General features: G+C 45.2%; 2 protein-coding genes and 2 non-coding genes across 9 annotated transcripts in view; 2 read left to right on the forward strand and 2 right to left on the reverse strand.

Annotated features, from left to right (window-relative positions):
- The window catches only part of TEX2 (testis expressed 2), a 104,619-nt gene extending 102,047 nt beyond the window's left edge, over nucleotides 1-2,572 (forward strand). For all 4 annotated transcript variants that reach the window (XM_057713900.1, XM_057713903.1, XM_057713901.1 and 1 more), the window contains one exon: nucleotides 947-2,572. In XM_057713900.1, the coding sequence (XP_057569883.1) occupies nucleotides 947-1,069 (123 nt within the window). In that variant the 3' untranslated portion in view covers nucleotides 1,070-2,572. The remainder of the gene's footprint in view (nucleotides 1-946) is intronic.
- A 767-nt stretch (nucleotides 2,573-3,339) lies between these two features.
- LOC130841121 (small nucleolar RNA SNORA76) lies at nucleotides 3,340-3,473 on the reverse strand. The gene has a single exon (XR_009050161.1). It is a non-coding gene; the product is annotated as a small nucleolar RNA SNORA76 (small nucleolar RNA).
- Nucleotides 3,474-3,671: 198 nt separating this feature from the next.
- LOC130841099 (small nucleolar RNA SNORD104) lies at nucleotides 3,672-3,741 on the reverse strand. Its single transcript, XR_009050141.1, has one exon. It is a non-coding gene; the product is annotated as a small nucleolar RNA SNORD104 (small nucleolar RNA).
- A 13,272-nt stretch (nucleotides 3,742-17,013) lies between these two features.
- ERN1 (endoplasmic reticulum to nucleus signaling 1) overlaps nucleotides 17,014-25,359 on the forward strand; it is an 83,648-nt gene continuing 75,302 nt past the window's right edge. For 2 of the 3 annotated variants that reach the window (XM_057714650.1, XM_057714649.1), the window contains exon 1: nucleotides 17,014-17,181. In XM_057714650.1, coding sequence (XP_057570633.1) covers nucleotides 17,128-17,181 — 54 coding nt within the window. In that variant the 5' untranslated portion in view covers nucleotides 17,014-17,127. The remainder of the gene's footprint in view (nucleotides 17,182-25,359) is intronic. The other variant, XM_057714646.1, reaches the window with a different exon arrangement.

Raw genomic sequence — 25,359 nt, forward strand, 5'->3', positions numbered from 1 at the left:
ACTTTGTAATGAATTTCACCTTTTGAAGAAGACCCGTATTATTTTTGCAGTAGTATATTTTGAGTTACTGCCTTTAAAAGTATATTTTTTTGTTATTTAAAAGCTATATAACTAAAAACCAATTTATGGAAAGCTTAATCTTATCTCCAAAAGGAAAAGTACTTTGAACTTAATTAGGGGAAGGACAACCTTATGCCTTCAGTTCTTTTCCTTTTTCTTTATCTCCCTAGATCCTACATTAGGAATTTGGGTGGGTCATCTCTTTTAGGGGTATGGGAGTATAAGGGTCATCTCTTTTAGGGGGCAGACTTTGGTGCATGGTATTTTTGAGGCAAGTTGGGGAGTTGAAGGGTAACTGCTTGCATTCTCCCATGGCCACCTCTTTTTGTCTTTTGCTTTTGGAAGAAAGCATTGCTGAAGTTGAATGCATTGCCAAAGTTCACTTACATAAAATTAGTTTATAAACAGATAGGCAAAGCACCATTAGTCAATCACTGATTACCCTTTGGGTGTTCACTGTAGTAGGATTTCTTTCATATGCAGCTTTAACTGGTTCTCATTTGAAAAAAAAAAATTAGCTTACATTGTTGTTGCTAGGATTTAAGTGGATAAATCACTTGGAATATGTTCTGGATGTAGTAATTTGTAAATACTATGAGCAGCTTACACCAATTCTCTTAATGTTATTTATCAATTCATGAGTAATTTTATCTGTACATGAAATCAAGGGCTGCTTCTGCCCCAAAGCTTATTGGGTTCTCATGTTCACGCACTGGTGTGATTCCTCAGCGCTTTCTAAATATCTTAGAGGAATTAGTTTGGAATGTGTAGGAAAAGTTGTTTCATACGTATTTTAAAAACTTGTCTAAAGCCTACAACTCTAAGAACACAGTAGGGCAACTGAGAAAACAGCATTCCTCCACACGCCTGTTCCTTCTTTCTACAGAAAGTTTTTGTCATGCCAAACATGGACGATGTTTATATCCCCATCATGCACTCAGCCATGGATCCTCGCTCCACTTCCAGCCTCCTGAAAGACACACTTGTGGAGGCTGCTGATCAGCTGTGATGGGTGCAGACCTGGTGTTCCCAGTATTATGAGATCAAGCTCAAGGTGTGGGGTTCTCGGCTGCCATCTGGGCTGTAGCACTGGCCTTTCCTCCGGCCACAGCTTCTGCCCTCTGCCTGCCGGTGCCCATCCCACTGGGAGGTGTCTAGTGACTGGGGTCCAGATTGCCTGCTGCAAAGCTTTGACTCAGCAAAGGAAAACTGGAAGGATGCAGAGATTACAGGTGACTCCCACCACGGCTTTTCTAAGTCTACCGGTTTTTGTGGCAGCAAAAGAGCACATTAAGAGCAAAGCTGCACAACTGGAAGGCTTCCCCTTGCCTCTTCGATGCTCCCAAAGCTTTTCCTCAGGCAGCCAGAGCAGCGGAACATTTTCTCACTTCTACAGTTTGTGATGCAGCCCTCCACACCCAGAGAACGTCAGTGTGGTTACATGTGTGGAGGGTGGGGAGGGAAATTTTGTGAACTATTTCTTTGGTGATAAAGAGAGACGCATAGCAGCTTACTTATTAAATTGTGCGTTTTGGAAGCAAGTAGCCATAGAATATACACTAACACAGTAACAGCTGGGGCAGGAATGGTGGGATTTATGTAAACATTAGGCAAAGCCATGAGATCAAACCATCCCACACCTTTTAGCAACGAGGTACAATCACCTGGTTTCCAACTAATCTCGTGTTTTCCTGAGACATGACCATATGTGAAAATGTCAAACGTAATGACTGGATTGGGGTGGGGCCAGAAAGCCAGAGCCACTGTCCTTCCATCTGGCACTTGCTGCGCGCTCCGAGAAGCTTTAAATAGGCATCTTAAATGCTTTGTTAACCTAACTGGTATGGGATGTTTTGTGGGCAGTTTCCTTTTCTGATGGCCAAAACAGGAGACTACTCTATCATCTTGAGTCGAGATGAAAGTTTGCTCAACATCTAACACTACAGATCTCAAAATTAATGTAACATTTAACGTTGCCAACTTTATTTTGTGCATTTGTGTCAGAATGTTTAGTTTACAAGTTTCGGGGCTCTCTCAAACTGTATAATTTGCTTTGAGAAGTAAACTCAAAAACAATTTTATTGTTTAAAGATGCATTCAACATCAAACTTACCTTGGGTAATTTTTGACAACTTACATTTGTGGATAAAGCTAATAGTGGTTTTCCTAAACAGCAGCAGCACCTTGCCTGAACGACTTTAAAGAAATTAATATATTGAAAACCACATTTGAACCCTCATTTGATTACTTTAATTGCACCATTAAAAACATTTCACTTAAATTATTGGACCATTCCAGTCGGTGTACTGTTCTAATTTCTCATTGTGTAGGCCTGTCAGTCCGCATGTCTTGTTCACTGGTCTTAAAATTTTTGTGCAATAATTAAAGGCGAAGGACTAGATGCACTATTGTGTAGAGATTACACAATTGTACCCTATTGCACTTAATCAGATAGTATGTGGGGATTTACAATCGCTTGCATTGTTTCACAAAATAAATATCTCATGTCAAATACTAGATAAGCATCTAAGTTATTTCTGCTTAACCTTGTTTAGATGATAGGAACAGAATAAACTGGGCCCTCAGCTACCGGTAGTAGCTTTAGTTTCTTGAGTGATCACTGGACTCGTTCTGTTGAGGACCCAAGCTAGACCACAGATACAAGGTAGGCGCTTTAAGTCCTGCTCCTGAGCAAATTTACACCAATTGCCTACTGACCCAGCTAACTTGGGGCCCCCTCCAGTTATTAAGCACCAAAACAGTTAGACGTGGCACTCGTGCATACTTGCTCTCCAGCATGCTGCCTTGTACTCAGAACTGATGCACGTTTCACCTTAGCCCAGGAAAGATCGTCATCACCTAAAATATGGATTACGAAGCAGTGATTGCGCACTGATGCGCCCCGCAATGCACAAAACCTTGTTAACTGTGAGCTGTTCAAGCTGTCTTGGGCATATCCAAATAAACAGTTGACCCCAGCGGCAGCTTCCCTCAGTCCGCTCGCACACCTCAGCCGGACGAGCTGCGCCCACGCAGCTCAAGACCGGGAACCCGTTCGTGTCAAGTACAGCACGATTCTTAAAATGTCCACGGCCACAGCCGGATTCTCATCTCCCCTCCCTGCAGACGCGCTCCGCGCCGCGGTTAAGTGAACCTGCACGTCTCGCTTCTCCCCACGGAGACGACGTACGCGGAAGGCAGAGGGAGAAGCAGAAACCGCAGGACACCCGACGTCTTCCCCAGCCTCCTACACCCCCCACCCCCGGCAGCCCGGTGCCGCCGTGTCGCTTGCGGTTAAAAGGGCCGCCGCCGCAGGGGGCAGACGGCCCCAGTTATGCGCAAGCGCGTGCTCTGGCGCCGCAGCCTGACCCCCGGCGCCACGCGCAGGCGCAGCGGGGGCTCAAAGGCGGCGCGTCGCGACAAACCACCACCACCACAACACTGAGATCAAGCCGCTTTATTGAGGGGACTCGGGGGAGGGTCGCAAGGCCGGGAGGACAATGGGATCCGACGTCCTTCTCCCGGCGGGGGCCTGCAAGAACGAGAGCGCTGGGTGAGGGGGGTGCGGTATACCCGCGAGCTGGTTTCCTACCCGCCGCCTCGGCGGCCCGGCTCAGACTCCGGTTCGCATCACCCGCGTCAGCAGTCTAACACGTGCTTGAATGGGGATGTCATCACTGCAGGCCGCCCACCCTCCACCTAGCTCCCGGGCCCCAAACCTGGGACAGACCCGCCCCAGCCCTGTAAAGGCACAACCTCACCTCCCCGGCTTGGCAGTCGCTGAAAGGCGGAACTATTACCCCGGCTTCTACATAAAGCAGCGGGCCGGAGGTGGTTGGGCGGGCTTTACCGCCATTAACCAATAGCAAGTCAAACTTGCAGTCACGTGCCTGTAAACATGCCTAATGATTGGCCGTGCTCGCTGAGTCCTCCAGAGCTTAGAGTGGCAACCGTAGAGATGGGCGTCAAGGAGAGACTGAGGTTCCGGCAGCGTCCTAAATTCTTTTGATTTCTTTCCACACATAGGTCGCCAGTTTGTGAGTAGTGCGTCTCTCAGTAGTACACAAAACGAAACCTCACAAACAACAGGGCACAAGTAATGCCTAACCTGTTTAATATTCTGTGCCAGGAGCTAGGCTAGGAGCTGAGGTAACAAACTCGTCTTGCCCCCGAATTTAAAGTAACTTGTTTCGGCAGAAAGAGCTTGTTTGAAAATAGACCAATGTGCCACCAGATCTTGACTTTGTGATGAATTCGTCCTGTGACTTTGATCACTTAGCCTCAATTTCTGAAAAATGGGGGGGGGGGGGGAGTGTTGTACAAGGATGAAATAAGTCAGTGCCAATCACCTGGCACATTCTGAGTGGTAAAGACAGATGTTTTTAAAGGACTGGTGTGATGTGGAAGACTTACGGTTTGCAATACTTTAATAAATGCTAAAATGGAGTTATAAACAGCCTACTTTGGAAGCCCAAAGGTGAGAAGGTCTAACGTCGTGAAAGCTGAAAGTACTTCTAAGTATTGTGCTCACACTGTGAGGCAAGCGTATCATTCACAAGTGGAGGGTAATATGTTCCTGCCTTCTGGGTTTGCTTTACTGGGAGAGGGAACAGAAAACACAATGGCACAATATCTGGTTATCTTTACTTCCTTTTTATGTTTTCCTTGGGGATTAACTTAATAAGGAAAGTTTATTGTTTTTTTGGTAATACAGAAAGCATTTCAGTCTGAGTTTGTGGTTGAATTGACCTCTTATTTTCTACATAGTCTTCAGTTAAATTTTAAAACTCCTCTTTGATCCAAAACAATAATTATTTTGGTAAGTGTTTTGTAACCTCTGTATGATGTTAACTTTAAGAAAAACCAGAACACACAATGTAAGAGCTGTGAGTTGAGTTTATTCAGTGTCTCACTGAGGATTATAGCCTAGGAGACAGAGAGCTCTGAGAAACTGTTCCCTAGAGGTAAGGGAAGAGCCAGGATATATATATTTTTTTGCTGGGAAAAAACGTGTAGTTGAACATCAAAGATTACTGCTAATCACAAAGAACAGACATCTCAAGTTAATGATTTTAATGCCTTTCTATGTATGGGAAGATGCAAGAATCTAGGGGTCCTGGAAAATTTTCCTTAGATATGTATCTTAACTATCTAGGGGCTAGTATCCAAAGCTCAGAATGCTTCCTGTTTTTCTCCATCCTGAAATCCCCTCAGGCCCACTGTCAGTGGGTGACTGCGGTGGCTAATGGCTTGATTTCCTCATAGAACTGGAATGGCAGACAACATTTTTTGTTTACGATTTTAAAAAAAATTATTTATTTAGTTATTTATTTGGCTGCGCTGGGTCTTAGTTGCAGCTCACAGGATCTTTAGTTGGGGCATGTGGGATCTTTTTAGTTATGACATACGGGATCTAGTTCCCTGACCAGGGATTGAACCCTGACCCCCTGCATTGGGAGCACAGAGTCTTAACCACAGGACCACCAGGGAAATCCCTACAATGATTATTTTTATTGCTGCTTAAACATTTGTTTTTAAGTCAACATTTATTACACTGTCATGCACTTTCCACATTGGGAAATGAATTAAAGTTTTCTTTGTGGCCTAGAATATGATCTGTTTTTATAAGTGTTCCACAAATTCTTGAAATGGAGATGTTTTCACTATCATGTACAGATATTGACATGAAATATTAATTCAAACTTAGTTGTAATTATATTGTCCAAATCTCTGTGTACTTTATACTTGATTGGAAGTGTATGTCCTCTCATTGATTAATAGTGAAGTGTTAAGGTCATGCTTCAAATACCAGATGCAGGCAAGGACGCAAAACAGCAAGAACTTCTCTTCATTACTGTGTGGGAATGCAAAATAGTACAACCAGTTTTTTTTTTCTCCAAAATTTATTATTTATTTATTTTTTTGGTGGGGATTTGGTGAGGCTGCGTTGGGTCTTTGTTTCTGCGTGGGCTTTCTCTAGTTGTGGCGAGTGGGGTCCACTTTTCCTTGCAGTGTGCAGTCTTCTCATTGTGGTGGCTTCTCTTGTTGCGGAACACGGGCTTTAGGCTCAGGGGCTTCAGTAGCTGTGGCTTGCAGGCTCTAGAGCACAGGCTCAGTAGTTGTGAAGCACAGGCTTTGTTGCTCCATGATCCCTGGTCAAACCTATGTCCCCTGCATTGGCAGGCAGATTCTTAACCACTGTGCCACCAGGGAAGTCCCTACAACTTATTTTCATAATCTCCTAAAACTGCAATCACACAAAGTGCTTCAGTGGGTAAGTGGTAAGTAATTGAGGTACATCCCTACAACTAAATGCTACTTGGCAATAAAATATTGCCAAAAACAGAATGAATTATCAACATATGTCACACTTGGAAGACTCTCATAGGTGTTATGTGGTGGGAAAGGAGCCAGACTCAAAAGATGCTATAATTCCATTTATGTGACTTTCTAGAAAAGACAAGACTATAAGGATGGAGAACAGATCAAAGAACACCCAGCACAATGCCTTTGTGCTACATTTGACTACAAAGGCATTTTTTTTTTTTTGGGGGGGTACAAAGGCATTTTTGAGAGTGATAGATTTTTTTCTGTATCTTGATTGTTGGTGGTAGTTACAAGACTATGCATTTGTCAAAACTCAGAACTGTTCATGCAAAAGATTTAATTTTGCATAAAATTAAAATAAAAAAAATGCTTGTCACTTCCTTGATTATTTCTATTGTTATTTGTTTGTGCATTTTGAGGCTTTGCTGTGTGGCTGATAATATTTCCATCATGGATTACATATATCTGTGTATAAAATAACTCTCTAAGCTATTGATGTCTTTTGCCTTGAGTTCTAATTTATCTTACATTAGCATTATCATATGTAATATATTTACAATAGCCAAGACATGGGAGCAACCCAAGTGCCCATCAACAGACAAATGGTTTAGGAAGCTGTGGTATATATATACAGTGGAATATTAGCCATAAAAAGAATGAAATATTGCCATTTGTGGCAATGTGGATGGACCTAAAGAATATTATGCTTAGTGAAATAAGTCAGACTGAGAAAGACAGCGATTATATGATATCACATATGGGACTCTAAAAATACATATGAATGTATATACAAACAAACAGACTCATAGACAAAGAAAATAAACTTATGGTTACCAAAGGGGAGAGAAACAAATTAGGAGGATAGGATTAACATTTATAAATTTACTATACATAAAGTAGATAAGCAACAAGAATTTTCTGCCTATCACAGGGAATTATATGCAATATCTTGTGATAACCTATAATGGAATATAACCTACAAAAAAAATCCCAGATCATCATGCTGTACACCTGAAGCCAACACAACATTGTCAAGCAACTATACTTCAATTTTTAAAAATTCATTAAAAATTTTGATTTTGAAATATCTCTGCATACAGAGAGTGCATAAAAGTATATGTGTGATTTGGAGATTGTTAATACATTGAGCATTCAGATACTCACCACTTAGTTTAAGAGAAATGACACCATCAATAACTTTGAAGCTCACTTTTAGCCCCTTCTGACTACTTTTCCCTCTCTCCCTCTCAGAGAAAACCATTGTCCTGAATTTTGAGTTTGTCTGGTTTTTGCTTTTTTTTAGACTTCTGCTTCATATATTTGTATATTTCTTAGTTTTGCCTGACTTTGAGCTTTATAGACATAGAATATACTGTATATATTCTTCTGTGACTTGCTCTTTTTATTGCTTAATATTGGTGGCATTCATGTCGTTGTATGTAATGCAATCAGAAATTGTAGTAATGCAACCAGTTTCACTACTGTGTAGCATCCCAGTACACAATTATACTGCAGTTTATACATCTCTCCTCTTTAGGTTAGATGTTTAAAATATCTTCTGGTTTTTAGTATGACAAAGCTACTCTGAATATCCTTGTGTGTGTGCAAAAGGTCTTTTGGGGTATGTACACAGAAGCACAGTTGCTAGGTAGGCACATTTCCAACTTTCCAGATAATAGCAAATTATTTTCCAAAGTGGAGGCTCTAATCTGTACTCCCACATTGGCCTCCACCCCCACCAACTCTTGATTTGGTCAGACTTTTTATATGTTTGCCAACATAGTGAGTGTAAAGTGATGTCTTCAGGGACCTCTCTGGTGGTGCAGTGGTTAAGAATCTGCCTGCCAATGCAGGGAAAACGTTCGAGCCATGGTCTGGGAGGATCCCACATTCTGTGGAGCAACTAAGCCCGTGCGCCACAACTACTGAGCCTGCGCTCTAGAACCTGAGAGCCACAACTATTGAGCCCATGTGCTGCAACTACTGAAGCCCACATGCCTAGAGCCTGTGCTATGCAACAAGAGAAGCCACCGCAATGAGAAGCCGCGCACTGCAATGAAGTAGCCCCCGCTTGCCGCAACCAGAGAAAGCCTGTGTGCAGCAACGAACACCCAATGCAGCCAAGTAAATAAATAAATAAATAAATAATTTCTTAAAAAAATATCTTTAGCATAGGCCATGGGCCAGGTGTAGTCATGTATATTGTTGATTTAGTCCTCTTAGAAATGCTGAGCTAGCATTTTAGTCAGGGCTTATTGGTTGTAAGTGATGGAAACCCAACTCAAACTAGCTGGGATAAATAGGGGAAGGTTTGGTAAAATAGGGAAAGAAGAGCTGTGCAGGCTGACCTCAAGCCAACTAGAATCAGAACTTAAGCTTGTCCAGGGCTCCTTGACTGCATCTATGCTCCTCTTTACTTGTCACCTTTTGTCTTTTGTATTGGCTTTCTTTACAGGGTGGGGGCAGCTCCTAGGCCTCATACCTCCTGGCTTTGCCAGTAGAAAGGAAACGAGTCTCTTTTCATGGCTCTAGTTGGGGCCAGATTGGATATAAGCCAGGGGTCAGGTAAAGGTGGTCAGACGGGTAGCTGTTTTGGTTAACTGTTACTGCATAACAAACCACGCCATAACTTAGTGGTTTAAAACAACAGCCATTTTATTATCTCTCACAGTTCTGTGGGTTAACTAGGCTACCCGAAAACAGGGTTTGCCTGTTGGTGGGTGTCAAGTCAAAAGACGCAACGAACCCAAAGATTGGGAGGAGGAAGGATTGATTACTTACAGCAAGTAAGGAGAATGCTGGGGATATTTCCCAAAGCAGTGTCTCCCAGAACAGCAGAATTGGGGAATTTTAAAGCTAAGGGTATATGCATATTCATGAAGGGGCTGGGGCAGTGTGTGCATATTCATGAAGGGGCTTGAGTAGAGAATTCAGCACAGAATTGGGGCAGAGTTTGAGAGAGTCCAAGTTTTAGTTGATTGAAGTCACAAAGCCAGAAAAGGTCAGCATCTTTCCTTAGGTTCAGACCAACCTGGGGCCTTAGCCATCCTCCACCTGGGTGGGGGCCTTAGTTCTTGTAGAACAACTCAAAGACATACCAGATTATTATGTATATCCCTTGAGGAGGAACTAGTACTCTGTTTTATTGATGAACTATTGTTTCTTGACTGCGTTTCCCTTGTTCCTGCATTCCCTCGCTTTCCTTAAGGTCTTTAATTACTGAGACCTGTTCAAGGGCAGGCATTGTGGCCAGGCTTAGGTCACAAAATAGCTTAAGCCAATAATGGCTTCTCATATCAAGAAGGCCATGCCTGGTTCTCTTTCTCTGGAGACTCCCCCCCACCCCCCGCCCTCTCTGCTTATAGCCTCAGCTTAGAGGGACTTCTCTTCCGTGTGGTGTTGACTGAGGTCACCGTGGGGCTTGATTGGGGTGAGACATACAAAATGGCTCACCGCGATGGCTGGCAGCTGGGAGCTGTTGATTAAAGCAACTCCATTCTCCTCCATGTGGCCTGTGTGTGGCTTGGGCTCCTCCCAGCACGGCAGCTAGATTCTAAGAGGAGCATCCAAGAGCAGGTATTCCAAGAAGAAGGAAACAGACGTTGCCAGACCTCTTAAACTTGGGCTGGGAGGTCTCAGAATGTCACTTCTGGTCAAAGCCAGTCACGGGGCCAGTTCAGATTCAAAAGGAAGGGAAATAGCTCTTCCTTTTGATGGCACGAGCAGCATGGCATGTAGGGAGGGAAAGTATTGTTTAGGGCCATCTTTGCAAACTAGTTACCACAACAGAGTAGAATGACTGGCCTCACCAGGGTAGGGGCCCACTAGGGGAAAGCCAGTACCACCTAGCATATCTGCCCCTCTTGCAAGGCTGGACCTAATTCCTGTACACTTGCTCCCTCTGTGGTCCTGGCAGTGAGAACAGCTGAAACTGAGCATGGGAATTAGGGAAGTGAAGGAATGCAGAAATAAAATCAGTTAAATAAGAAAAGTAATGACAGCAGTTTAGCAATAAAACAGTCCTAGTTCCTCCTCAGGGGAGGTTCGTTAATGACCTGACACGCACATCTTTGAGTTGTTCTGCAGATTAGACCACCTACCCAGAAGGAGGATGTTGACTACAAGCTGAACAAAAGCAGGTAGACCCCAGGCTGGTTGAAACCAGAGGGGTGATGAAGAGTCCTGAAACATCACCCTGTTACCACCAACCAATCAGAAGAAAGTTGTGCATCCTGCAGCCCTCACCCGAAATGTTGCCTTTAAAAACCCTTCCCCGAAAGCCACTGGTGAGTTTGGGCCTTTTGAGCATGAACGGCTGCCGTACTCCTTGTCTGGTATGCTGCAAACAAATGTTGTACTTTCCTTCACCACAGCCTGGTGGCAGTAAATTGGCTTTGCTTCGAGGCGGGCAGGCAAACCCAAGTTCAGTTTGGTAACACAGTCCCTTGAACATGGTAAACATTGATAACTGTTGTTGAATTCCTTCTTCTGAATCTTCTTGTTTGTGTAACTGTACCAGCCAAATGTTTTCCATCCTGCTTTGACAAGGTCTCTTGTATCAGCCCTGGTCCCCACTTCCTTTTCTTGCTCTAGATTAAGACCCAAATAACCCTTGTTAACCGGCTCCTAATGTCTCTCAAATGCCTGTCTCACCCTAACCCTCCCCCTGAAGTGTAACTTCAGTCCTGTCTCACTCTGCTGCCTGCTAAGGAAGCCCAGCCTGACATTAACGCCCCCACCCACCAGCCCACCCTGCCTCATCTCCCACTGCTGCTCTGGGTAGAAGTCAAGCACAAGCTCACTGATGAGTCAACTGGGGCTCCCCTGAAGCCACACAGTCCTTTCCTTTCTCTAGGCTTTTGTTCGGGTCCTCCTTTTCCCCTAGACTATCCTTTCCCCTATCAAATCTGACAAAAGGCCCAGCCCAGATACCACTTCTTCATGAAGTGCTCCATGCATCCTACCCTCTTCCCTCCACCAGAGCCGTCTCTCTCTTGGCCTTGTACATTGGTTCTCTCTGTGCACGTTCCATCACCTTTACCAACTTGCAAACTGTGATATTCCTTCTTGGTACCAATCCTTTGAACTCAGAAACCCTCGATGGTATTTGTTGAAAGAATGAATGAATGAGTGGTAGCCATCCGAGGTCAAAGATGAGGTCATCTGCAAAATGAAGGTGATGAAATTATAGCTAAAGTTTTTTTCTGCTCTAAAATGTGGTTATGTCTGTGAGTGAGCTCTCTTAGAAAGGACAGAGAGAGAATAGGTAAGGTTTATATCTTGAGCCTTAAGAAACACAGTCTGTAAGGAGGAAAAAGAGCAGAGAGACAGGAGGAAAGCCAGAAAATGGTACTATCCAAGGAGGAAAAGTTTAAGAAAAAAGAACTGTTAACTTACCTGAGGGAATTCCCTGGAGGTCCAGTGCTTAGGACTCTACACTCTCACTGCTGAGGGCTTGGGTTCAATTCCTGGTTGGAGAACTAAGATCCCACAAGTCAGGTGGTGAGGCCAAAACAAAAACAAAAACAAAAAACAAAAAACAAAACCATACCTGAACTGAAGAGAGGCCCAGGGTAAAAAAGAGCAGGCCCACTGTGATTTTACAGGAGGAAGAATGTTTATGAGGTGCTTGAGAGAAGTTTCCAGAGCATTCTGTGGAAACAAGCCAGACCCCAGGAGATTAGGAGGGACTAACCAGTGAGGAAGCAGAGGCACTCTGAGAGGATGGCCGTTTCTGCGTTGGCGCTGAGCTGGCCCTTTGAGAATATTAATATGTGATGAACTGGTGCCACTCACTATGGACACTTCACCGTGGTGGCATATGACCTGGCACAGATGGGTGTAAAACACGACAGTTCAGAGGGAAGTGAACAGTTAATCCGTCAGGATTCGTCTGAGCTCCCGCCCAGGGCAAAAAACCCCAGGGGAAAGCTCACTCTTCTCTCGCAGGTGGCTGCTCGGTGCCTTTTGTGAGCTGTTCTCTTGTACAACCAACCCCCCGGGGGAGACCAGGAGGCTCACGTGTCATTGGAGGCAGCGCTCCGTGTCCCCACATATTTGTACAAACTTCTGGTTGTTAATAGTATTCCGGGGACACGGCAGTCTGGGCTCCTGCCTAGCCACATTTACGGGCCACAGAATGGCACCTTGTCGCTGCGCTGGGGGAAGGGCAAGTATAAGAGCCAGCGAGAGTGGACCAGGCTGCAGCATCTGTGGTTGCCGCCACGAACTCCAGAGTTAGGTAGACAGCCGGGTTCTTTTTCTTTTCTTTACTTTTTTCTTTTTTTTACAGCTGAGTTCTAATCCAGGTTGTGCAAGGAATCCCCTGGCCGTATAGTGGTTAGGACTTGGTGGACTTGGTGCTTTCACTGCCTTGGGCCTGGGTTCAATCCCCGATGGGGAACTAAGATCCCACAAGTCACACAGCGTGGCCAAAAAAAAAAAAAAAAAAAAATCCAGGTTGTGCCTCTTATTAGCTACGTGTTACCCACCTGGCTGCTAATCTTTTAAAATTCCAATGTAAAATGGGGCTAAGAATACTACCTCATACAACTGCTGTGCATATAACATGAGCTGGTCTATAAAACATGTGCTTGCACATCTCCAAACAACAGCCAACAGCTAACAAATATTCACCGTGATAAAGAAACAATCGTTTTTTGCAGTACAAAAAAAGTGTACAGTAGATTGGGTTCTGTGGTAAAGAGAAGTTCTTTGGAGTGGGAGTCACAATCTCCTCAAATCCAGTCATCTTAGAACAGGAAGAACCAAAGTTCTATTTACCTAAGAATCAAACTGCTCACAGTGACAGTGGCTTTTTAAAAGTTCCCTTAAAAAATTAGGACATGGGGACTTCCCTGGTGGTGCAGTGGTTAAGAATCCACCTGCCAATGCAGGGGACACAGGTTGGAGCCCTAGTCCAGGAAGATCCCACATGCCATGGAGCAACAAAGCCCATGCACCACAACTACTGAGCCTGTGCTCTAGAGCCCGCCAGCCACAGCTACTGAGCCCGTGTGCCTAGAGCCTGTGCTTCACAACAGGAGAAGCCACTGCAATGAGAAGCCTGTGCACCGCAATGAAGAGTAGCCCCCGCTCGCTGCAACTAGAGAAAGCCCACGCACAGCAACAAAGACCCAAGGCATTAAAAAAAAAAAAGGGGGGGGGGAACACGAGGGGATAGACATGTAGCCTCCTACCAGAGACTCTTGCTTCATTGTTTTCTTTATCCCCTAACTACCCTCTCCCCCCACCAACATGTGTTGTAAATTCAAGTCTATTTGGGAGTAGCGGCAGCACCAAGATCACTTAAAAAAAGTCAAAGTGGATTTATTCTGATAAAGACACTCTTCCTTTGAGATGGTACTGAAACTTTCAACCATAACCTCCCTTTCTGGTTTTACCAGCTTTTCCTTCCAAGTCTCCTTCAAAGGGAACTACTCTCTCAGTAAATAGCTATCTGCAAACCAACCTCATAATCATTTTAAAATGAAATTTCGAAGGATTTCAAACAATTGAGACAGGCACAAATTTTTGAAGGCTGGATCATAGTTTCTTCCACTAGAGGGCGACATTTGCTACAATAAAGAAAAAGGGATTAATGGGCATAGGGATTAACACCGGACATCATGAGTGAGCTGGATTCTAGGATATTGGCTTATCACCTGCGGAAACTGGAAAACACGGTCCCCACCCCACAGGGCTCCACCGCAGGAAGTTCTGAATCAGTAGGGGGAAGAGGGCATAAAAAGGTGTTGGAAATCTATTTTTAAAAAACCTCTCCAAGTTTGGGAAGTACTGATTTAGAGAGAAGTGAAAATAAGATTTTAACTCACTTTCTCCCACCACTCCCTCTTCCCTCCTGACATATTCAGGTCCTGCCTGCTCCAGTCTTTGCTGAACATATATTTTAACCTTGGAAAGAGGGCTTATCTTTACACTAAAACCATGACTGCCTTGTTTAGAGGATGCTATTTAATACAACTTCCAGAAGGGGCATTTACTGACCATTTTCAGGTCTTTTTTTTTTCTTTGTAATTTACTTATTTATTTATTTTTAGGTTGTGTTGGGTCTTTGTTGCTGCGTGCGAGCTTTCTCTAGTTGCGGCAACCAGGGGCTTCTCTTGTTGCAGAGCATGGGCTTTAGGCGCACGAGCTTCATTAGTTGAGGCACGTGAGCTCAGTAGTTGTGGCTCGAAGGCTTAGTTGCTCCGTGGCATGTGGGATCTTCCCAGCCCAGGGATTGAACTCATGTCCCCTGCACTGGCAGATGGATTCTTAACCACTGTACCACCAGGGAAGTCCCATTCAGGTCTTTTCTATGGGCAGGTCCACTTCAAAGGCACCCAACAAAAATATTTCCATTTCTGTCTGTATTTATCAGCAATGCCAGCTTTTGCTTTATCACAAGCAAAACACTGTCTAAAACAATACCTGACTATGGAACAAGATTGTGGGCAGTGTTGCCATAAATAAATCCAGAACTCATCAGTATGAGTTGCCAATCAAATGGAGGTATGCACAAGACATATGAACTGACTAAGCATAAGAATAACCTAACTGGTGCATAAGAAATTCGGAGAACCTATAACAGTGTGGTTATGGCCTGGAGATTTGGTCCAAATGAGTACAAGATAAATATATCTACCTGGCCCAGTCTCCTTGGAATGTGTTTTTTTTTCCTTTATTGGATCTTTAAAACTGATTTATGAGTCAGATCGAGGTAGGCATACTCCTTTGTGTTTTATCTGCTGTACTTACAGGGTCACAGTGACATTTTGAATTGTAAAAGGGCTGCCAGAGTTCCAGCACAGAAAGTTCCCCTGCTAGATTTACTCTATTGGAGAAAAAACACCAGAGAAGGGATGTGAAAGCAGCATTTTCCAATCAAGCTTCTCTTTTAACTCAACCCGGCGGTCTTACAGATCCTGTGGTCAGCTTGCAAGCCGGACAGATAATCATTAAATAGCTCCTCCCACTTTCTGTGGTCTCCTCCCTGGACACACTGGTCAGGAGTGATGGAGCTCACCAATCCCAGACCTCTCCATTTGCATTAAACATGCAGATAACATTTCAGAATGTTTACCCCTTCCACTGTTGCCGAGATCTATCCTACTCTTAAACTGGTGGGCTGGATTCTCCAGCATGGGTAGGGTTTAGTCCCTTGACTGTGATTCAGGCATATGATATTGGGGATGAGGAACTTAGTTGAAGGGATTTGGGTTTACTATGAGCATTTCTGTCTGCTGTAGTGGGACAGCATTGACTTACATGCACCCAGAATAGACATCTGGTCAGTCCCCCATGACTTTTTTTTTTTAATTATTATTTTTTGATTGAAGTATAGTTGATTTACAATGTTGTGTTAGTTTCAGGTGTACAGCAAAGTGATTCTTTCCCAGATTCTTTTCCATTATAGGTGATTACAAGATATTGAATCCAGTCCCCACTACTTCTTTGTTTTCTCTAGCATTGCTTACTCCTTTCCCCCAACCTTGAAAAATCTTAGGCTGTCATACGAGCAAGTCAAGAAAAATTAGAGAAGTTGCTATCCCTTTTTTCTTTTTCTCCTAGAATATGGAAACCTTGCACTCTGAACCTTAGTTTATTCTCTCTGCCCCGAAACTTAGTTTATTCTCTTGTTACAATGTCCACTCTCCCAGCTTCCCTTTCATTGGAGGGCAGCATGGGACACAGTGACCAAACAGCTGCCAGGCTCTTTAAATCAGGTTAATAGCCCACAACCTTCAAACAGACCTTGTATGAGTCCTCAACAAACTCACTCCCTCCAGTGAGTTGTTACACATGTCAAGCTTCACGAGGTCACATCTACAAATGCCACATAAACACACATGACACCAGCAGCCGAAATAGTTTCCTTCTTTGCTTGTAATTTTTGGCAAATGACTTGGCCATGGTTATTCCAAAGGGAACTGGTGACTGTTGGATATGATTTGAGGGGAATTCTTGAGGGCAAACAAAGGGAAGAAAGGGACCTTTGGACTAACCGAGGCGCAGCTGGAAGACCTCAGGGATGCGAACTCGGCGACAGCCGCGCACAGAGCAGAAGCTCGGGGTTTGCAGGAATCTCCTGCCAGCTGCGGACCCTCGCTCCGGAGGTCGCCGACGATCCCACCACGGCGGGAAGACAGAGCGGGGGCTCTGGACGCTCGGCACCGGCTATCTCCTGGCCTTTCCTGATCAAGTCTGAGGCAGTGGGTCCCTCAGCGCGGTCAGTGGGACCGCCTGAGTTAAGGGAATGCGTCCGCCCGGCGGGGTTGCCTGTCTCCCCTTGCCCTGAGACAAGCTCCGCGCCTCGATCACTCAGCGCCCCGAGATCCCCGACGCAGAGGCCTCGCCCTCCTCTCCGGCCGCTGCGGCCACCGGACCCCAAACAAGTCGGAGGCCCAAGCAGCCTTTGGCACCGCCTATAACCCCGCCCCTCCCACGGCAGCCCCGCCCAGACCAGACCCAGTCCCGGGCTCCGCCCAATCCCAGACCCGCCCCTAGGCCGGCCCCGCCTCCGGTCCCGCCCCGACCGGAAGAAGCGCCGGCGCCCGGCACTTATAGGGCAGGGAATGGGGCTGCCGCCACCGCCTAGTCAGTCCTGCGTCCGCCTGAGCCCCGGCCGCCGCCGCTGCGCTGTCGTCGCGGCGCCCCCGCCCCGTCCTCTGCCCGCCCGCCCGCACCGCCCCCCTGGAGCCGGCCGGCCCGGCCAGGAGCCAGGGCCGAGTCCTCGCCATGCCTGCCCGACTGCTGCTGCTGCTGCTGGCGTTGCTGCTGCCCGGCCCCGGGGTGAGTGACCGGGAGGCTCGGGCTGGGGGACAGCGCGAGGCGGGCCGGGGTCCGAGCCGGGAGCGCGGCGGCGGCGGCCTCAGCCTCCTTGCGCCCCCGCGGAGGCGGTGCCGGGCGGGGAGCGGCGGCCTCCTGACCGGCGGGAGTGGTGGCCGCGGCCGGCCCCGCCGAGGCGTCCGCCGCCCAGGGGCCTCACGGGCCAGCGCGGCTGTCACGAGCAGCGCCTCCCGGGCCGCGTGCTCTCCGGCGCAACTTTGTGTCGCCCTGGCGGCAGCTCGGGGTCTCCAGGAGGCTCCGGGCCCTCGGAAGCCCGCGCCACCTGCCGGACCCTTCCCACAGGTGGGCGCCGGCTCGGCCTGGCGGGGCCCGCGGAGGAAGGGCAGAAGGGGCCCTGTGACCGCCGGGAAGGGAGCGTCTGGCGTGGATAACCCTCGCTTGAACTTTCCCAAACGCGAGAACTTTGGGAAACGAGTGCGGCCGGACGCGGGCGAGCGTCCTCGCCCGAGAGCTCGACCCCGCTTCCCTGCAGCGCGGGTTTCTCGGCCCCGGAGGCAGCGGGCTTCCTTTCGGGCAGCAGGACTTCTGCAGGCAGGTCAGGCGGTGGGAGTGGGGCCCTTTTTTGCAAGATCCCATACGGGACAGCGGTGAGGTCGCTTCCGAACTCGGAACGAGAGGCTGTCTCCTCACGGGAGAGCGCCGCGCGGCTGTCCAAACCTTTTTTTCCTCGTTTTCTGGAGGGGAGAGCCTGGTCTACGTTTATTTAACTATTTCAGGCCTGCACTCAGGCTGTGGGCTCGGGCACCACAGCTGGGAGGTGGGAGGACATTTTGTGGACAGACTTGGCTTTTTTTCCCCCCCTTTCTGGTTGGAAGAACCTAAATTAGCGAGTGGTTTTTGTTTTTTTGTTTTGTTTAAAAAAAAAGTACTGTTCAGGATGTGGGTATGGCGCATCGGAGCGGGTTCTGTTTAATGACCTGCACTGTGTACGCTTTAATATGTATCAGCTACCAGGTGTATCAGGGTCCAGGCGGAGACCTGACATGCGTGTCCCTGAGTGCCACAGCATGAACTCTTTGGAGGTGATGCATTTTAGGTAAATAATAGTCCGTGCTCATGGGGCAACAAGAGTTTGGAAACAGCTGAAGTAATACGAGGCCACCTTTTTCAAATTCAGGATTTTTTTTTAAAGGAAAATTTGTACACACTTCACAATAAAACTCATGGAAGTTAAGTTGTCCTTCTAATTGAAGAAGAAAAATCCACTTTCATAACTGGGGTCAGGTTTTGAACTTGAGCATTTCATCTTGGATCGGTTACCTGCTGCCTGGCGTCTGTTCCCAAATAAGAGTGTAAAGAGAATGACCAAAGTGTATGACTTGGAAATCAGCCCTTTCATATCATCAGGGGCTTGTGTGTATGGTTTTCTTTGCCACATCTTTTTGTTTGCTATTCTGTCACTGACTTCTAGTGTTTCAGTTATTGAACAACTTTGGCTAAAGAGCCAGAAATAATTATTTAGCCTTAGTTGGGACTACAGTTTCAGTTCATGTAAATATTTCCAAATTGTGTTTAGAAATCCAAACTTCTCAGAGTTCATGGTAAAAGAGTCCAGACCCTTATCAAAAGGTTATGTTTTAGAGTAACTGCTTTTTAGGGAAAAGGTCAGAATTTCACTCCCAGCATTACCTACCAGTAAAAATTTCAATCCCCAAACATAGTGGGAATTATTATTTTAAAATTCTAAAAGAAACCCATTGCAGAGTTTGCAGTTAAATTAGGCAGCAGTGATGTTGTGCAGCATGTACTGGCTGTAAAATCAGACAGACCTGAGTTTGTTCTGGTGCCTTGGTAGCTGTGTCCTCAGAGTCTTAGAAACTGTGTTTCCTGATCTGTGAAATGGGGACAGCTAACACACTAACATGTGTGAAGGGACCTGGCACATCACAGATAATGTAAATTCACCTTGCCACCCCCCAAAAGGTGTTTTTCACTCTGTCATCATTTTTAAATGTTATACTATGCCTGCACAAGGAATATTTTTTGATGCTGTTTCTTTTTGATTGATGAAGTAACTAGTGCAGTGGAGGCAATATTGCGATTTTCCTTCAGTGTGTGTCTGAGCCAGACATTGACTCATCCACAAGCTGAGACTCTAGGCTCCCGGGTCCAAAATGCAGTGACATCAGTGTTACTAAGCATTCAAGGCTGTCTTTTGTTAATCCAGAAGGTACTTATTCAGTCAGTGAGTTTTTCCCCTCCTTCCTAGACCTGGATCTTGTGCCTAATGTTGGTTTGTGTTGCATCATTGCTGTCACATCATTGCTGCCCTGTGGTCCTCATTGTACGGTGTTTGGGTGTCACTTCTCTCAAGTACCAAAGAGATCTGTGGCATGCGAGGCAGGATACTTTCTTCGGCTATAGGAAAGGCCATTTCTTTCATTCAGCCAATGTTTTGGTTTTAGAGGGGAATAAACAACATCACAGAGAATCATGGATCACTTGTGTACAAAAACATACTGAGACATGAGTCTACACTAGAAATGGCCTTGCTTCTCATTTATTCTGGTAGTTATCACCTGCGTGAATTATCCTCACAGGAGGGAGATAGCAAGTATTTATACCATGGCCACGAGGAGAGTGGGAAAGTCTCATGGAGCTCATCTTCTCAGGACTGCTGATCCTGAAATTAGACTGTAGTTGTGCACACGTGTTTGTTTTGTTTCATTAACTGGTCCGTCCGTGAGGCTCTCCACAGTAATACAGCTTCTAAGAGCACGAGAGAAAATGTGTACGAGAGTGATTCTTGAGAAAGGTCGACAGTAGACTGTATTTCCGAACATAAAACCAGTTAGCTATGTAAAGGTTTCTTCATGTCTGGACAGAGCAGTACCACCTGCCTGGGCCTGGGGGCTGTATTATTTGTCTGCCTCCAGTGGTGACTCCGTTCTTCAGGTTGAATCATTGGATAACTGTTTCATTTTCATTGGAAACCTCTTTGGTTTGGGGAATCCAAAGTAATCTTTAGGTTTAATATTGTGTATGTTTTATAATCATCAAATGTTCTCCCTAAAGAGATGATACAGGGGAGAAAAGCCTATTGTATCATTTTGATGGATTCCATTTTTATTATGCACACAGAACTCGGGGCCTGTAACCTAGCAATGTGATGAGAGTGTGATGCTGCCTTAAAAAACAGGGACAGTGAATCATAGTCTGTGAATAATGAACATGCTGGTTGGCTGTATTTCCCAGGGGCTGGGGATTTTTTTTCTCTCCTATCTTTGCCTTTACCTACATCCCATGTTTGGTTTCAGACTTCACTGCCTCGGAGGAACACATGCTCCGAGATATATTTAAATGAGTGAGTGCACCAGACCACATACGGACTCGAAAAAGTAGAACTTAACAACCCCCACCCCCATACCATACAAAAACAAACAAACGAAAAATCCCAAGGTCCTTGCTTGCATGACTTTTTAGAAAAAAATTTTATTTATTTATTTTTGGCTGTGTTGGCTCTTCCTTACTGCGAGAGGGTTTTCTCTGGCTGTGGTGAGCGGGGGCTGCTCTTCGTTGCGGTGCACGGGCTTCTCATTGTGGTGGCTTCTCTTGTTGTGGAGCATGGGCTCTAAGCACACAGGCTTCAATAGTTGTGGCACTCAGCACAGTAGTTGTGACTCACAGGCTCTAGAGCGCAGGCTTAGTAGTTGTGGCTCGCGGGCTTAGTTGCTCGGAGGCATGTGAGATCTTCATGGACCAGGGATCGAACCTGTGTCCCCCTGCACTGGCAGGTGGATTCTTAACCACTGTGCCACCAGGGAAGTCCTTGCATGACTTTTTAAAATTTTAAGTTGCTTTTACACAGTCTCTGCATCACTTCTGATTATCTTATGATCTTTGTTCATTTACAAACACACAGCAAGTCCAACAGTGTAAAAATATGTTCTGTAGTGTTGTTCAATTTTTTTTTTTCACAGAATGTCTCCTATGACCTGTTAGGAAATGTTCTGAGTGCACCATTGCATTTGGCACTTTTGGTAGCACCTTAATAAACCATCATCCACACAAAGAGCATTTGAGCCTCCTGTGCGCAGCCCCAGTTAGAGACTAAGGTCATAGTTGTGCAGGGTTAGGGACTAGGTTAGGGACTGGGGTCATAACTGAGCAGGGTTAGGGACTAGGGTCGTAGCTGAGCAGGGTTAGGGACTAGGGTCGTAGCTGAGCAGGGTTAGGGACTAGGGTCGTAGCTGAGCATAACAAATCTGCAATTCTGTTACCCAAGCATTACCTCTGTTAACATTTTAACAGCTTTATTGAGCTATAATTCACATATCATACAATTCACCCATTTAAAATAAACAATTCAATGACTTTTAGTATATTCACAGAAGTGTGCAACCATCACCACAATCAATTTTATGATATTTTTGTCATGCCCAAAAGAAACTCCATACCCATGAGCTGTCACTCCCCGTTTCCCACAAACCTCCCAGTCCCTGGTAACCACTGATCTACATTTGTTTCTATAGATTTGCTTATTCTGGACATTACATATAAATGGAATCATACTACACGTGGTCTTTCATGTCTGGCTTCTTTCACTTAGCATAATGTTTTCAAGGTTCATCCATGTTGTAGCATGTATCAGTGCTTTGTTCCTTTTTATTGATGAATAAATATTCCGTTATGTGGATAGACCACATTTTGTTCATCCACTCTTCATTTGATGGACATTTGGGTTTTGGCTATTATGAATAGCCCATTTTGGCTATGATGAATAATGCTGCTGTGAACATTTGGGTACAATTTTTGAATGGTCATGGATTTTCATTTTCTTGGGTATGTACCCAAGACTGGGATTTCTGGGTCATGTGGTAACTCTCTAACCTTTTGAGGAACTAGCAAACTGTCTTCCAAAGCAGCTGCACTATTTTACATCCCCACCTGCAGTTTAGAAGGATCCCAGTTTCTCTACATCCTCACCAACACTTAATATTATGTCTTTTTTTTTATTATAGTCATCCTAGTGAGTATGAAGTTGTAACTCGTTATGGTTTTGGTTTGCATTTCTCTGATGACTAGTCTACTAGTCGTACCTTGATGTGTCCTTCTGGACATTTTTTGCATGCACATATTTGCACAGATAATGTTTTTCTTCCCCAAACTGGAATAGATCATAGATCTTTCTGTGTCAGTAAATTTAATTCTACAACATTATTCTCACTGGCTGCGTAATACTTCTCTGAATGGGTATACCATAATGTGACCATTCAAGCACTTAAATATTGAAGCTGTTTTTAATTTTCATTATTATAAACAATTGTGATAAGCCTTACTGCTAAACTCTCGAGCCCATCTTAACTGCTTAATTATTTCCTTAGGAGAAATTCCTAGAACCGGAATTTGCTGGTCATATGTACTCTTTTACAGCCCCCTCCTCCAGCCCCCCAAGCAATATGAGATGTTTTAAAAAGCACAAAACTAGCCTTAAATTGGTTTCATGATAGCCATTTTAAAGCAAGCTGTTTTCTTTTAGCAGGGTGGATTTTAAGTCTGAAAAATGGAATGTTTAGGTTTTATTTCGCTTATAGTTTGAAGACCTGAATAACTACAGCATTCTTTATTGACATCCTATATACCTAAAAGCTACTGAGAAAAATGTTTTATTCTGATTTGTTAATAGTTTGTTTGCAGGGTCCTTTGGTCTGCAGTGGTTTCAGATCAGCTTTCTAGCAGATGTGGCTCCCATGAGCACCCTGAAATACCTTGGGATAATTCTGAGTTTGGTTTTAAGGGTAGCCCACCCCCTACAGAACAGAAAAAAACATTTTTTTTTTCTTTTTTTTTGCCGTGCTGCACAGCTTGCAGGATCTTATTTCCCTGACTAGGGACTGAACCCAGGGCCACGGCACTGAAAGCTCGGAATCCTAACCACTGGACCGCCAGGGAATTGCCAAGATTCTTTTGATAGTTGGTTATGAGGCCATTTAAAATTTTGACTCAAGGCTGTTTGTAAATCAGAAGTTGATGCATTGTCTGTCTCTTTTGGAGGCCATAGTTCTTAAGACTTATAGCTTGTCCATACAGCTGTTTTTCCTGGGAAAATTAACGAACCACTTGACGATAAAGTGAAGTATCTGTTGGTGTTTGTTTTTCCCAAAAACGTACTGAACTTATTTATCCAAAAAAATGTTGTCTCTTTCAAAATAATAACCTCTTCAGGGTCAATGTTCATGTCAAACAAATCAGTCTTTTTTAACTTTTAAATTTCATTTAATAATTCAACTTTAAAATGAAAAAAGGAGCCCTAAAAAAGCAAATATTTATTCTTAAACCTATTATCTTTACACAACTTTATGTCCCAATTCCTTCCAGCCTCTGCTGAATATAACTTTGATGGGGTCCACACTAAAGTTTTGATCAAAACTGTTATTACTCAGCTTGATTGCACAATTTATCGAGGACACTTGGGTTTTTGGTTATTTCTAAAAACCAATAAGAGACTTTATACTACTTAGAGGACTCCAAAGTATATTCTTTGAAGGTGATTCCCAAAAAATTCCAGACGTACTGGCAGTGGGAGAATGTATGGATAAATGCTTAGCTTCCATCCGAGTATGTTAGATTCCTAGAAGGAATCTTGCTGGTTTAGATCAGTAAGTCTTAATTTTTCCCCCACCGCACACCCACATAACGAATGGGATGCACGACCATCAGTAACAGTGGGAGCAGGTTAGAACCTTCGAGGGTGGTGTTTTCGGGCACGTACCACCCTCACTCAGGCATCACCCTGCCTTCCCAAGTTGAGCAGTCACTGCTCTGCTGTGTTCCCAGAGCAGACAGACGAGGAAGCTGAGGGTAGACAGGGCCAGTGAGCTGTCCGCGGTCATGCGCCAGTGGTGGAACTGAACCTTGAATCTGATCCTCCTGCTTCCCTTTGAAGAGCAGCCTCTGCAGTACTTACGTTCTGGTCTGTCTATTAGAACAAATAAGCCCAGCTGCCCCAGTCACACCTGAGGAGGCAGCCAAACCATGTTGCAGTGGGAGATGGGCTTTAGAGAAGGACCAGGAAGAGAAGAAAGCAGGCTTCCCTGTAAGCTTGGGGAAATGCTCAGACGATGCTCTCGTTCCTCCCAGGAGAGTTGCAGCCTGTTATCCTTTGTTCCAGTTGGAGAAAGATGCAGCTTTGGGATGGAAACGCCGCCTTACCCTGAGCATTTCCATCAGGAATATGGACCGAATCCGGCGATCGGGGAGAATGCAGGTTAAAAGGCCCTTACACCGAATTCTCAGTTTAAGCTCGTTTCTTTGCTTGAGGTCTAATAATATCCAAGCAGGTGCATGTTTTTCAGTAAGACCTTGCCATGAAATGTTTCTGAAATAGCAAAACCGAAAGTTCACGTCTTAGAAGCCTTTAACCAAAGTTGCTCTTCTGTGCTGCAGTCACAGCCTTCGGCAAGGGATCCTGAAAAGATAGAACTCTCTAATGATCAGGCCAGGTCTCAGGTGTTTGGCTTTGCGGAGGCCCCACCTCCCACCAAGTTCTGGCACCAGGAAGTGGGTGTGTGATGACAGGAGAGAGTGTAGCCTTGGCCCTTGGACCACAATGGAGGGACCTTGGTTAGTGCAGGTGGGTCTCAGGAGAGGGTAGTGAGGGAGAGAGAGGGGGCCGGGAAGATGCCCTGCACTTCTCTTGCTGGTTTGTCCTAGAGGGCAGGGACCACGTCTTGCTTATCTTTGCCCCCTCTGTGACATTTAGCGTGCAGTGGGCACTCAGCAAGTATTGATTGAATTTCTCTTTGAGGCGCTTGAAGACCAATAAGACAAGGAGCTCTTTTATCATCAGGCAAAGTGGGCTGTGGATTTGGGGGCGGGGGTGGGATAAGGAGACTGTTGCTTTAGCTGTAATCTGTATTCTTTAATGGGATCTTATCAGTAGCGTTTCTTTCCCCACAATGAGAGGGGTTCCAGGATACTTGCTTGGGTGGACATGACCCCCAGTGTGTGGTGATCACTTGATAGGCTCCTCATATCAGTCATGAGATTAATTTTCCCACCGCCAAACCCCAGGAGATAAATAGTCTGTGATTATTCCAAGTCAGTTTCATTTTTCACTCAGTGTGATGTTTCACTATTAAAAAATGAACCTTGATCCAGGGTTGTCCTCTTCTGTGTTTA

Source organism: Hippopotamus amphibius, chromosome 17, assembly GCF_030028045.1.
Source record: "Hippopotamus amphibius kiboko isolate mHipAmp2 chromosome 17, mHipAmp2.hap2, whole genome shotgun sequence".
NCBI classification, from domain to species: domain Eukaryota; kingdom Metazoa; phylum Chordata; class Mammalia; order Artiodactyla; family Hippopotamidae; genus Hippopotamus; species Hippopotamus amphibius.